Source organism: Ursus maritimus, unplaced genomic scaffold (assembly GCF_017311325.1).
Source record: "Ursus maritimus isolate PB19 unplaced genomic scaffold, ASM1731132v1 scaffold_4, whole genome shotgun sequence".
Taxonomy (NCBI): Eukaryota; Metazoa; Chordata; class Mammalia; order Carnivora; family Ursidae; genus Ursus; species Ursus maritimus.
In genome coordinates, this window is record NW_024426552.1 from 73,283,071 (window position 1) to 73,297,344 (window position 14,274).

Below are 14,274 nucleotides of genomic sequence, written 5' to 3' on the forward strand. Positions count from 1 at the left end.
ACAGCTACATGCAAAAGAATGAAACTGGACTTACACTACATAAAAAAATTAACTCAAACGGGTTACAGACCTGAACATAAGTCCTGAAACCATAAAATTCTTAGAAGAAAACATAAGCTCTTAGAAATGATTTTTTTTTTTGGATTTGACATTACAGGTAAAGGCGACAAGAGCAAAACTAAACAGTGGGACCGCATGAAACTAGAACGTTTCTACACAGCAAAGGAAACCATTAACAAAAGGAAAAGACAACCTATGAAGTGGGAGAAAATATTTACAAATTTGAAAAGAGGTTAATATCCAAAAAATATAAAGAACTCATACAACTCAATAGCGAAAAACAATCTGATTTAAAAATGGGCAGAGGTTCTGAATAAATATTTTTCCAAAGAAGACATACCGATGGCCAACAGGTACATGAAAAGGTGCTCCACATCATTAATCATCAGGGAAATGCAAATCAAACCCACAATGAGATATCACTTTGCACCTGTTAGAATGACTATTATCAAAAAGACAAGAAATACTGAGCGTTGGTGAGGATGTGGAGAAAAGGGAACCCTTGTGCACTGTTGGTGAGAATGCAAACTGCTGCAGCCACTATGGAAAGCGATATGAAGGTTTCTCAAAAAATTAAAAATAGGACTACCATGTGATCCAGCAATTCCACTTTTGGGTATTTTTCTGAAACAAACAATAACATTAACTCAAAAAGATACATGTACCCTCGTGTTCACTGCAGCATTATTTGCAAAAGCTAAGACATGGGAAAAACCCACGTGTCCATCAACATATTAATGGATAAAGAAAATGAGGAATATATACAATGGAATATTATTGTTATAAAAAAGGACATCTTGCCATTTGTAAGAACATGGAGGGAAACTGATGGCATTATCCTAAGGGAACTAAGTCAGCCAGAGAGAAACAAATACCTTATGACCTCACGTATATAGAGACTCATAAAAAAACAAAATAAAATAAAGGAAAGCACTCATAGATATATAGAACAGACTGGGAGTTGCCAGAGGCAGAGGGTAGGGAGTAGGCAAAATGGGTGGAGGGGGTGAAAAGGCACAAACTTCCAGTTATAAAATAAATAAGCATGGTAACTATAGTTAGTAATACTGTACTGCATATTTGAAAGTTGTTAGGAGAGTACATCTTAAAGTTCTCATCACAAGAAAAAAAAAATTGTGCCTGGATGTGGTGATGAATGTTAACTAGACTTACTGTGACATTTTGCAATATATACAAATATCAAATCATTGTTTTACACCTGAAACTAATATAATGTTATATGTTAACTATACCTCAGTATGAATGAATGAATGAATGAATGAATGAATGAATGAATGGTTAATGAGTAAGTATTTGAGGCAATACCGCTCTAAGTCCCAAATATCTAGTGGGGAAATAGTTTATTTGAACTATTGACATACCACTGGAATTTACATGTCTCACAAGCAAAAAATCTCAATACTAGATTTCTGGACTGGCAGGACTGCTCACTAAACACAGTATGGTCTGTACCAGAGGTAGAAAGACCTTGTGTAAGTATGTAAGAACTTCAGATACTACATTGGAAGGCTGTACATTTCATTACAGAAAACAGAGATGCTTTAAAAATTTTAAAAGCACAGTTAATTGAAGGAAATTAATAGAATGGCTGCCCTTATCTCAGTAGCCTAACCAATCAAAAAACTAGCTTTCAACAGACCAGGTGAGGGCCGCCTGGGTGGCTCAGTCCTTTAAGCGTCTGCCTTCAGCTCGGGTCATGATCCCAGGGTCCTAGGATCGAGCCCTGAGTCAGGCTCCCTGCTCAGTGGGGAGTTGGCTTCTCCCTCTGCCCCCCACTCTGCTCTCTTGCTGTCCCTCACTCTCTCTAATAAATAAAATCTTAAAAAAAAAAAAAGGGATCAGGTGAGCCACACTTAACAGCTGCACATTCAATTCTTTTGTTTTATTTTCTTTTAGAGAGAGAGAGAGAAGGGGGGAGAGAATCCTAAGCAGGCTCCACACTCAGCACAGAGCCCAACAGGGGACTCGATCTCATGACCCTGAGATCATGACCAGAGCAGAAATCAAGTGTTGGACACCTAACTGACCTAGCCACCGAAGCGCCCCTCCACATTCAATTCTTAATCTAATCCTTGTTTGTCTTCTTTTGTTCATCATTCTCCAGTTTAAAACAAAAAAACCTCCCCCCAAAAACACAAATAAAGCTAACCTTTAAATTCTGACAGAATAAGCTAAAAGAAGTACTAATATTGAAGACACGCCGATCCCAAGCTTGGGATAAGGTAAAATGTGGACTGATAGATTCTTGGATATCATGCAAGAATATTTTTTAATAAGCCAGTCTAAAGCTTGGGGCATGTGACAGCAGAAAGGTACAAATGTTTTATGGCCCTGAGAGGCTGGAAGTTTACCTACAGGAAGTAATAAGCTGCTATGATTTACTAGCTCATTAGAGACATATACCCTCAAAGGATAGGATTTTACTGTCGTTTAGAAAGTTAACTGATCTTGTATTTAACTTAGCAATAGTATTTTGCATTCCTTTTTCAACTGACTACGCAAATTCTGGTAGAACTAGTTTTTTGTCACCCTGTTAGTTTCTTCATGACTAAAATAAAACTTTGGCCTATGCTAACAACTTTAAGAACTGTGCTTTTACAAAAACAGGAACAGACACCAGCATTTAATAACTGCATTTTAATGTAATCTTCTCTTCTAGGGGGTCACAAAATCAAACGCCTAAAGTCTCTAGGAAGGTAAAATTTGTGAAGCTGGAAACAGAATGACACGTTAGCAGCACTGTAGCCATTTTAGTACCTGCCTTAGCCACATTGTTTTTTAAACCACTGTGGGGGGTGCGGGGCGGAGGGAGTTTACCCCCAATTCCAGTAGGAGGGTTGTGAATCAGTGTTTCATTTCATATTAGTTATACTCTTCCTAAGCCTGTTTAAGAAAGCCTCAAGTATAACTAAAAGCCATAAAGATTAACCGGCCCTCAGAACATACTTCAAAAGTCAGAATCACAGAATCAGAAATGTAGAGGTAGGAGCATACCCTCCCCCATGTTAGGACTCCAACGTATCTTTCTACATTTGGATACGGATAGTACAACTTACTACACAGATAGATTATATTACTGCTTCCTCTACTCCCCCACAGCTCTTTGTTCAAAGTACATTTAATTTGCAATTGTTTGTTTACATTCATTCTACTTTCTGGCTTCGACTTAATAAACCTCTGAGGCTCAGCTCTGAGCATATATCCCCGAACATAAAGCCCAAGGCAAGAATATTTTCGGCAGATACTCAATACCGTTGCTGAACTGAAGTTTCATTTTCTTTATGACCAAGTCTTTTAATAACTTAAATGACCAACATCAGAGGAAGAAATAACATGATAGAAGAAACCAACCAAATCATCCTGAATCTGCAACCTAGATACCAGTTCCCAGACCTAGAAGTAGAGGCAGGCTGGGCAGTGATAAGGAAGAAAGTAAGAACAGATGTCTCCATGGTACTCCCCAATAACCCTCACGTCTCTGTAAAACTTCGGCAAGAGTAAAACAGAACCAGGGAGAGGAGTATGGTCTAAGTACAACCTACAGGGGTAGAACCACAAGGAAAACATCACGACAGCAGTTTCCAGATAAGAACAGAGAGAACCATTACTGTGTCAATGAAGGACGTCAGAGTTAAGCCTCAGAGACGCCAGAAATTTGAGGCTCAAGTCTAACAGTCACCTCATTCCAAACAAACTCCAAGAACGTACCTGATACTGACGTTTCAAAACAGCAACTGCAGCCTTAGAGTCGAAGACGGTTACAGCTTAGAAAGGAACTTAAGCCAATGGTCTTCCAACTTTAAGTACAGGTCTAAAACAAGTCCAAATCACCAGGAGAAACTACAGAGGTGATCATAGGAGATCCAGAAAGCTGCCTCTTTGGGAAACAGCCCAGCTGATTCTGACAAAAATAGCCTTAGGCCCACAATTAGAAATATGCTGTTATAAGAGACTGCCTATTTAATCTCTCACTTTACAAATGGGAAAGATGAGATTAAGAGAAGCTGGTACTTCCAGCCTGGTTGGTTTTCTAGTTAGGCAACTACTACGAAGACAGTGTCAACACATCTGACTTACAACCAGAAATTCAGGAGCTTTGATTTGGTATCCGATTCTTTGGTAGACAGTCTCAGCAAATGAAGAGCTGTATCTGGGATAGGCACCTCCACTGCAATCTGGGGCTGAAAGGACTTTGTAAGGAATTGGTGTATTTTCTTAGAAGGCAGTAGGAGAAAGGTACAAACACTTTTCCTCCGAGTATAAACTTGATATTAAGTAGATACCTTTTATAATATTTGGCTCCAGGATTTATTTTAAAGCCATGAGTACAAACTAGAGAGAAAGAATAGGTTGCTTAAGATGCTTATTAAATACATTCGCTTGTATGCATATACATGATACCAGGACTTTCGAGGTGACTGTCCTTTATTACCTGTGTCATGGAGCTGGAGCTGTTCCTCACTTTCTGAGAAGGGAGGAGTCCTGGGCCTGTGTTTCCTTTCTCTGTGCTCACCTTGCCCATGGTCCCTCCCATATACAGCTTCCTTGCAATGAAGCCCTGCTTTCTGTGAAGACTTGGGTGAAAGTCGGTCTTGGTGTCTGGACTGTTTTTCCCAATTCCGAGTCCGATGGCTACTGTTAGCCTCCCCGTCTTCAAATCCAGTACTCAGAAACACCTCACCACTGATCTTGGGAAGCGGAGGTCTCCGAAGTCTCTCAGGATCAGACCGTTTCCTTTCACGCTGCTCAGTGTCAATTTGGGAACTGGCCCTCACTTTGCCCAAGCTACAGGATGACAGAAATTTCCCTGATGAACAATGATCTTCTAGTTCTTCCGAGTTCTCCACTGGATGTTTGGGTTTCTTGTTCCTTTGCTTCACAGTGTTTCCATCACTTTGGAGTCTACATGACCTTGAGACTCCAGAACCCAATTCCCTTGCCCTCCTTGACTGTGGCTGGTCTGAGTGGAAGTGGAGGGATGTGAAAAATAGAAATGCAGGTTAACTTAATGAGAGTATGAACTTACTATGCAGGAAAGACAGGGCCCAAGTTTAACGTATTTTAAAATGGAGAAGACTACTTTTTCAACTTAACAAACTGCTAAGAGGGGACAGGCATTTATTGGAGTGGTCCGTGCATACGTGAAGGATTCTGGGTACCCAGTCAAAAGTGTAAAAGACTAAAACAAAATTATGTGAAATAAATCTTGATTGATTTGAGCTTGATTATGATTAGGGAGTTAATACAGTACTTCAATATTTGCCAATAACAAAAACCATAGCCACTCAATGTTAAATTCTACTTAATAAAACTAATTTGAAACTACTATGGGGAGAAAATAGGGCTTGAGGGAGTCTTATAAAACAGAAAACAACTAAGCTTGGTAATAACTAAGTTTTCTAGGATGAGGCTTTCAAATATTCTTATTGGAAATGACAATAAATCTTTACCAGAATGTTGCTAGTTTCCCTTTAGTTTGGAGAAATGACCCAGGTTTTAGTATTTCCCTACTCTCTCCCAGAGCCATGCAGTTCAATGTGGAAGAGGACGGAATAGAGAATTTTAAGTGAGTAAATGACACTGTTATCTTTAGATAACTCTGCTCCAAAACTTCCTTAATTTTAGCAGAGGAAAAAATTAAAAAGGGGTGCCATAACAGAATACAGGAAAAGGAGGCACTTCCATCCCTACATTCATTTCAAAAAACTTTATGATACTGTATTCTTTGTATAAAAATACAGTGTGTGCTAACTATACAAGTTCCTAAACGTCACGCAAAACAGCACAAAGAAGGGTGCTTTTGTTAGGTTTCACCGAGGCACGAGCATACTATGAAAACGAAGGAAGGACATTACTATGCACTTGCAAGGCATATTTATTTCAACATTTTCTAAGACTCCTAGTACATTCTGTAATAAAAACACATCTTAATGCCACAGAAAACTCCTAAGTTAGCTAAGATACGTTCCCTGTTGAAATTACCCAATTGCTGAATTGCACTTGAAACAGCTACCCCAATTTGATGGGATGTAAAGGAAATAATGGACTATATATTTCCTTAATTTTTAGGGGTTTTGTTTCATTTTTTCTTAGGTTTGTTACTGTTAATTGAATAAAGGAACAGAGGAAGGGGAGATATGTGCTAAATGTATCACTGATGTCATAAGATTTCTCAAAAACTTCAAATTGTTTCCTCTTGAGCTTTCCAGAAGAAAAGGCAATTTGCTCAAAGATGACATCTAAATTAAAATCTGTCTTCTAAAAAGTTTACAAAATTATCCTGCAGAATTTTTGATTAAATTTATTTTTTACGTAAGAGTGAAACAGAATAATTACTCTCTATGATAAAGAAGTACCTATTCTTTTACCAAACTATTATTTTAAGTATATCTTGACAATTGAGAAAGAATCAAGTGACTACTACTGTGAATTATTAATATAATATTGACTCGTTACTTAAATCTTCACCACATCCAGGGAACAATGGTTTAGTGTTAATACCAGTGTTCCCACAGAGAGCTGCATGAATGAAGTCTGATTTTCAGCCCCCAAAAAACAAGAAGGGCTTTGTTTCTGACATGGATATGTGAGGCTATGATTGTTTTGTTGTTGTTTTTAATTCTTTCTAAAAAGTTAACTGATATTAGTACTTCTACTTTATGTAAGTGTGCTCCAAGAATTAGAACAGAGCTGTCACTATATTTCCACAGAGTTGACAGAAAAAAAATATATGTTGTCTAGTTCACTTGTGATATCTTTAAACCTGGGAAAGAAAAAAGACTGGGGTATGGGAATCTGAATCCTTTGAAACCCTATCCAGTTAAGGACTGAGACTTGTATGTTTCTTCAGACCAAGTTATTTGGCAAATATAATTAATTTACTTATAGCCAATGCATATACATTTATATGCACACATACATATATATACACATTTTATTTGTGTGCTTCCATGTTTGTCTTTCAAAATATGATGATTTTTGTACAGATATGCACGATATTGTTATACACACATAAGACTGATATGTGTATAAATAATAGTACTTTAGAGTTTAATTCCTCACCAAAATTACATTATTTGATCTTCTCAACATCCACGTGAAGGATGTATTTTAAGCTCTCCATTTTACAGATGAGAAAAAGGTTTAGTGTGATTACAGTAGATAACTTCCCAACATTCCAATTGTTCTAAGGAAAGGATGGAACTTGAACTAAGGTCTTACAACTCCAAAGACCATGACTTCAAAAAAAAAAAAAAATTATTAATATGCCTATGATACAGGTATGGCGTTGAAAGAAAAACACGGATTCACAAATGAACAAAACATACACCATTTCAGCTGATATAAATCTGACATGTTTTAGATAATTTCAGATTTGCAGAAAATCTATAAATCATCATTTTTAAGATTTAAGCTTAAGTAAAATAAAAGCTAAAGAGAAAACCACTTCTATAATGATCTACTTTAATTATTATGTAATTAAGGCAAAATCATAGTATACACAAATACAGAGAAGTACAATTAGATAATATCCCTATGTGTTGGGAAAAGACCACTGCAAAGGACACAAGGATTACACTTTGTGCATATGAGCTGAATTATAATGTGGTTTCTATGGAACTCAACTTGGTCTAACTCAAAGGCAAATGAATGAGGATCACACATGTTCAGCAATCTACAAACTCTCAACAACAACACAACTGAAGAAGAATTCTAATATTTATATGCATATGCTCAGAGGGTCACAACTTCACGATTTTTTTTTTTTTTACTTTAAGGTGTCCCTGAAAAACCACTGAATTCTTAATATATTCTCCTGCCCCAGAGGATGACAGTACTCTGGCTAAAACAACCAGATTTGAGTCCCTATTGAAATTAGTCTAAGGTTTTAACAGAGGAAGGCCAAAATTAATACTTTAGTATACTTAATTACTTGCCATCCTAATGTTTTCATAGACTTAATAGTTTTAAACAGTTACTTTTATTTGCAGTGAACATGATTCCAGAGCAGAAATAAAAATGAAAACAAATGAAAAACACCAGAGCACATTTCTAAGCTTTTAATTAAAGCTGAAGAATAAACTCTTTACCTTCTGGTCTCTAGCACAGAAAATATATGGCAATATATATATATATTTTTTTCTTTTTAAATGATGTAATACATGATTTCATTAGAAAAACCAGCATAAGGAAAATGGCTATCAAAAAAGAGCTGAGCATTTTACATATGGAAGAAGAGCACAAACAAATACAGAATCAACCTGCTTCTTAATTCAATAGAGCTGAGCTCTACTGATAATAAATTTAGAGCATGACGGCAAGATTGTACTCAACTATAATAATCCTAGCATCTATATATGCATTCCTTTCCTTCTACTCATCAAAGACAAATACCTACTTCCCTTTACAATGAAATTATAGAGAAGTAATTGATAATTAGCTCATAAGGGCCTTGTAGATCATTGACCTCAATATCTTTACTCTCTAGAAGATGGTTTAGGCTTTATTTAGTTGTTATCGTAAGTCTGGTCTCCAAGCTGAACTACAATAAACACTGATACTAGAATTATAAGAAATGTCTTTCCTTTGACACATCTTTAAAAAAGATGGAACGATACTTGCAAATACTCGTTTCCCAACACACTTTTAAGATAAAGAATCACCAGCACCACAATTGCCACCACAATGCCATCACCAGCACCACACTGCAAAAGCAGGCACTAGAGAAGAGAAATTCGAAAGGGCCTTCTCGCCCTCAGGAATTTTTCCATATGGCAATCGAATAGCAAGAAAGCATCAAGGACAAATAATGAATACAGTATCTCAGAATTAATTTTGTCATCAGCACACATACTTATTGGCCTATGCTTGAAACACAAGAGGCACGGAAAGCAGCTTTGTTACCCAACTGACGTATGATGTACCATCTTCATTATTCATGGCACTGTGCTGCTTCGGACACTCTGCCCAAACTCCTTGAGAAAGATCAAGCCCAGAGACTCACCCCCATTTTCTACACCCCAGTTTATGTGCTTAGAATGTAGTACAGCATTCCAAGTGGTTTCAGCACAACAGAATGCATGTCAAATCTTACAAAACCACAGTTGTTTTAACAGCCATAAAAATAGCTCTGGTCATTTAACTAAGGAACAGATGAACTCATTAGATTCTGGGAGAATTTGGCCACAAATCCACACAGGCCCTGAGGTCACTCTACAGACAAATTTAAAGGGGTGTGTCTTATGGTTGAGTCTGAGGACAGAGTAAATCATAATGTAGCCATTGTTACCTCCATTTTCATAATAGTAACTATCTCCATAAGCACTGGATCCAGAGGACTCTGGAAAGTGTTTCTTTCGCTTTTTCTCTTCCTGTAACTCCTTTTCTTGCAAAAGGCGAGCTATGTCCTGCAAGTAGAGAGAGAATGCTAATCATTATTACCAGAGAATGAACAAACCTTTTACAATGGAACAGATTCCATCCACTAGTCCTACAAGGCAGTGATTTGATATTCCACTGCCAAGCTTTTGTGGGCTCTGTCCATAGCTTTTCAGACTTTCTGGCATTAAGTTCACACTATTCAAATGCCACACATAATTGCTTACCGGGAGTGGCTCAAGATCCAGATGAACAAAAAAGGCTTTTTTTTTTAATTGAAATTTAAATCTAACTCAATCTGGAGACATACAAACCTAGTATTCCTAAAGCTGGTCATACAACAGAATTTTTTAAATACTTATTTGGGGGACCTTTTTCCAAGATGATGATTCAGTAAGCATGGATGGAGAAGAGTGTAGTAATCTACGAAACTATAAATTGTATGTATAATTTAATTTTAGGACTTTATAAAAGAATTCTTCAGCTGATTCTGATTTAGCTTTGCATTAGAGTATCACTGTCTTAAATGAAAAAGAGAACACAATATTCTTTCTGTCTCCCCCTTGCTCCACCTCCAGGCAGGTTTTTAGCAGTTACTGAGTGAGGAATAACATGCTGATCCTGCCCCCCAAAAGACTGCCATCATCGTATGAAAACAAAGGCATGTGCAAGTAACTATAATACAATTCAATCATAAATGCCTCAATAAGAGGGTAAAAGTGTCAATGTGAGCGCAGAAAGGGCAAATCTTATTTCTGCTTAAGTGAATTAGTGCAAGTGTTGGCATTTGCGTTAGGTTTTGAATAAAGAACTGGATTCCAATAGGCAAAGTAAGGAGGGAGAACCACCTCAGAAATAATATGAATGTTTTAATGGGCAACAACCAACAGTCCATTAGAACACAGGAGGTGGGGTGTTACAGAGAAAGGTGAGGCTAGAAAAACACTCTGAGACTGGATCATAGGCACTCCTTACACACAGTCTCAACAATTCTGGAGTCTACAGTGGAAGGGATGAAGGGTTACTAAAGATTTTGAGCTAGACAGTGACAGTACTCTGAATCTGAAGCTTATTTCCATGAAAGACCCACAAAACAGCACATAAACTTTGTTCCATGTACACTTTTTTGGAAAAAAGGTCCCTAGGTATCACCAGATTCTTAAAGACCAAATAGGCAACAGCATTTACTGGTGAAAAATAACAATCAAAGGTAGTTTGAGGTGCTTACTTTATATTTATAATAAGGAATACAAGAACTGCTTAGATGCTGATATAAATTTTGAAGCAAGAATTCATTACTACTCTCCCTTTTGTAATTTTCCAAATAAATCAAAATAAAGAATATACTAAGACTGGAAGGCAAACTTCAAAAAAAATTCATCTGAATGAATCAATTACTTTCATGTCAGTGTAGAAACATGACGGATGACACAGCTAGGTAAATCAGCAATGATTATCCCCACACACTCAGCTTTTAATGTTCACCAAAATGGCCTTACAAATCTGACCTTATGTTAAATGAATACCTAAATTCAAACTTATGAATATACTATTAACTGTCTTTAACTGATTTCTATGCTGGAAGCTTCTCATAAATTTTTGTGCAAGGTATGCATACTTTTCTACCTATCAACTACTCAATCGTCTCTCTCTCTATATGTACATATATATACGTACACACATACACACATACACATATCTATAGATATACACATCATAGCTACATATACATATCTATTTATACACACACATTACTAGTCAATCTTAAAGTCAAATGTCTTGATTCTTTAATGCATAATTTTAATCAATCTATTACCAGGTATAGCCCTGTGCCAGGTTCATCATATTTGATGCCTTATAAAGTAATGTATCAACCAGTTCAAGAGGGAGAAGTAGGTAACCTGTTCACCCAAAGCTAGTATTATTATAGTAGAGTTTCCCAAATCCCCATACTTCTTATTGCAGAATAGGAAGAAAATGCAAAACTTCCCTGAGTTGTCATGTTTACTAAGCACTAACACTATAAATGGTTTGCTTTACGGGACACAAGAAATTTCCCTTGCTGTACTGGAGTAAAAATATAAAGGAAAATAACCAGGTCCAACTGCCAGCAGAAATGGTTAAATTAAACTATGCTTTAGAGACCTTATACTTGCTTTCTCACTACTGAATTTTGTCCTAATGAATACACAGTAACAAGCCGTGTTCTCAGTGTGAAGAACCAGGAAAGAAACAAGGATGATGCCCCTTCTTGACTATGCATTAGTGAGTCAAAGAAAGTGCTTTTCATCAAGGAAAATAACAGTCATGCACCTTAGCACCCAAACCTGTTGCTCTTTTAAGCTCTCAGCTCTTTTTTGAGTAAGCTGCCACTGGCTGAGAGGAAGGCCGCCGAGTCTTGATGAGGAAAAGGATCAGGGCCTCACTGACAAGTGACTGCCGTGTTAGGGCTGTGGCTTCGCCCAAGTGCGTGCCCCTCCCCACTTTCCGGCATTCCTGTGCACTGCCTTCGGGGAGGTGATTTCAGGAGAAAGAACTTCCCCTGAAACAAACTAAAGATGGCAATTAGCCATGATGCTGGGTGCAGCTTAGTCACCCGTGACATAAACAACCTCCTTGGTCCTCTTCAGCTTCCTTCCTGTTAAAGGTTAGTCTAGAACAGCATTTCCAAAGCTCTGTTCCTGAGAATGCTAGTCTCTAAAGGTTCTTCAAAAAAACACAAAGCACTCAGTGGAAAGCATGCATCACATCTAAGTCTTAAAATGCACATTAGCCTAATTTAAAACTTTGGTAAACGAAATCTGTTACCTTCCTATACCCTAAATATACTCAAATTTCTTTTGAGAAAGAAGCTTTTTACACAGAAAGTATAAACCTTATGGAATTACTGTTTCACAAAACATAACTTGAGAAAACAAATCTAAAAGAACTCATAAGCCCTTCTGAAGTCATTTTCAATTATTTTTTAATTAATCATATTAATCAGGTAGGCTTACTTTGGGCTCATGTGTTAAAAAACAAAAAACAAAAAAGAAAAACCGCTCCAAACTTAGAAGACTCTCTGGTAAATACATTTATCAGAATGAAAATTCACTACTGTACCCAAATCTTGAAAATTTGAAACTGTGAGCATAAGACAGAACACTGTTAAGGATCTCTAGATGCTAGGGAAAAAGTCATTATAATAAAAACATAGTTTTATTGATTGCCTTCAACAGGCCAAACATTCTCCTGTAGAGAAACAGGATACATGGTCAATATTCTCAAAGTTCTTACCTATTAAGTTTTAGAAGAAAAAGGATTAGCATAATTTAAGACATGCAAAGGTGAGTGCTCTGAAAGAGGCATTATCACAAATAAAGCACAGTGGAGCCCAGAGGAGCCTAACACATCATTCCCGAGTAGATGACAAATTACTAAGCTCCTGGGGCGCCTGGGTGACTCAGTGGGTTGAGTGTCCAACTCTTGATTTCAGCTCAGGTCATGATCTTGGGGTCCTGAGACTGAGCCCTGCACCAGGCTCCACACTCAGTGGGGAGTCTTCTTAGGGTTCTCTCTCTCCCTTTCCTCTGTCCCACCCCCTGCTCGTACTATGTCTCTCTCTCTCTTTCAAATAAATAAATAATTTTTTTAAAAAAATTACTAAACTATTATGTTGGATTCTTTAGGCTATTTTTTTGGTTTATATGGTTTTTATATCAGGGTTACTTCTCCCTGAAACTTTCCATTTCTATTCCTCAATGGTAGTGGGTTTCAAAATGAGGAAATCTTTGGCATAAAAACAATCGAGGAAATCTAAAAATGTGATTGTCAAATGACTATTGGAAAGAAAGAAAAAAAAAAAAGAAAGCCATTCCATTAGAGTGCTACACTTCTTTATCAACTAGCAATTAACATCTAATTCAGTAGGGAACTCATAACAGGCATAATCTTCAGAGGGTTGTAAGACCAGAAAACATACCACATCTATGGATGTAAAAACATCAATACGACTAAGGTAAGAAGAGAGAATTTTCTCAACCAAAACCCTTCCACTCATTTCCCCTTTCTGGCCAAATATATATAATCTTATTTTTAAAGTACCAAAACATAGGGCATTTTTTTTAGTAGCTAAAATGTACTGCTATTTGAGCTATGCTCTAAATATTACCAACTTACATAAATATTCTTTTAGAACATGAAATTCTAATCACTTTAAGAACGTTATGAAAAAGTACTATGGTTCACACTAGATTAATTTTTAATGTAAACTGGTTACTAAGTCTATCCCTGAACAGTTCATATTATAAATGGCTTCAAACTGTTGGGACTAGTGCCACAGACTTTTCATAACACGGTCATGTTAATGTTTACTTAAGCAAAAAAAAGAAAAAAGAAAGAAAAAAAAGAAAAAGAAAAAAAAAGTTTTGCCCTAAAATAGTTGCACATTCACATATATTTGGACCTAGGTTCAAATGACACATATGTGTATCTATAGATATTCACACATACACAAACACGCACACATATGCTCAAGAGTTTTATTTAAAAATAACTTCAATCAACTAAATACACATTCCTGAGCTTTATGAAACAACAATGACAAATGCTTATGCTGTAACCAAAGAAAATGATCCCAGTGGAATTAGCCCACTTTTCTTAGTTACAAACTCATGTAGTCCAGTATTCCCAAAGGCTACAACCCTGCTTCAACACGAGCCTAGAGAGAAACGCAACTACTATAGTCACACTATGTAAAAAAGTTTAAAAAAAAAAAAAAAAAAGAAGAAGAAGAAGAAGAAGAAAGAGGGAAAGGAAGAAAGAAAGGGAGGGAAG

General features: G+C 36.8%; 1 protein-coding gene across 2 annotated transcripts in view; it reads right to left on the reverse strand.

Annotated features, from left to right (window-relative positions):
* CCDC50 (coiled-coil domain containing 50) overlaps positions 1-14,274 on the reverse strand; it is a 70,057-nt gene that overhangs the window by 19,124 nt on the left and 36,659 nt on the right. Inside the window, exons 5-6 of one of the 2 annotated variants that reach the window (XM_008705154.2) lie at positions 9,371-9,488; positions 4,514-5,041 (exon numbers count right to left, since the gene is read on the reverse strand). In XM_008705154.2, the coding sequence (XP_008703376.1) occupies positions 4,514-5,041; positions 9,371-9,488 (646 nt within the window). The remainder of the gene's footprint in view (positions 1-4,513; positions 5,042-9,370; positions 9,489-14,274) is intronic. The other variant, XM_008705153.2, reaches the window with a different exon arrangement.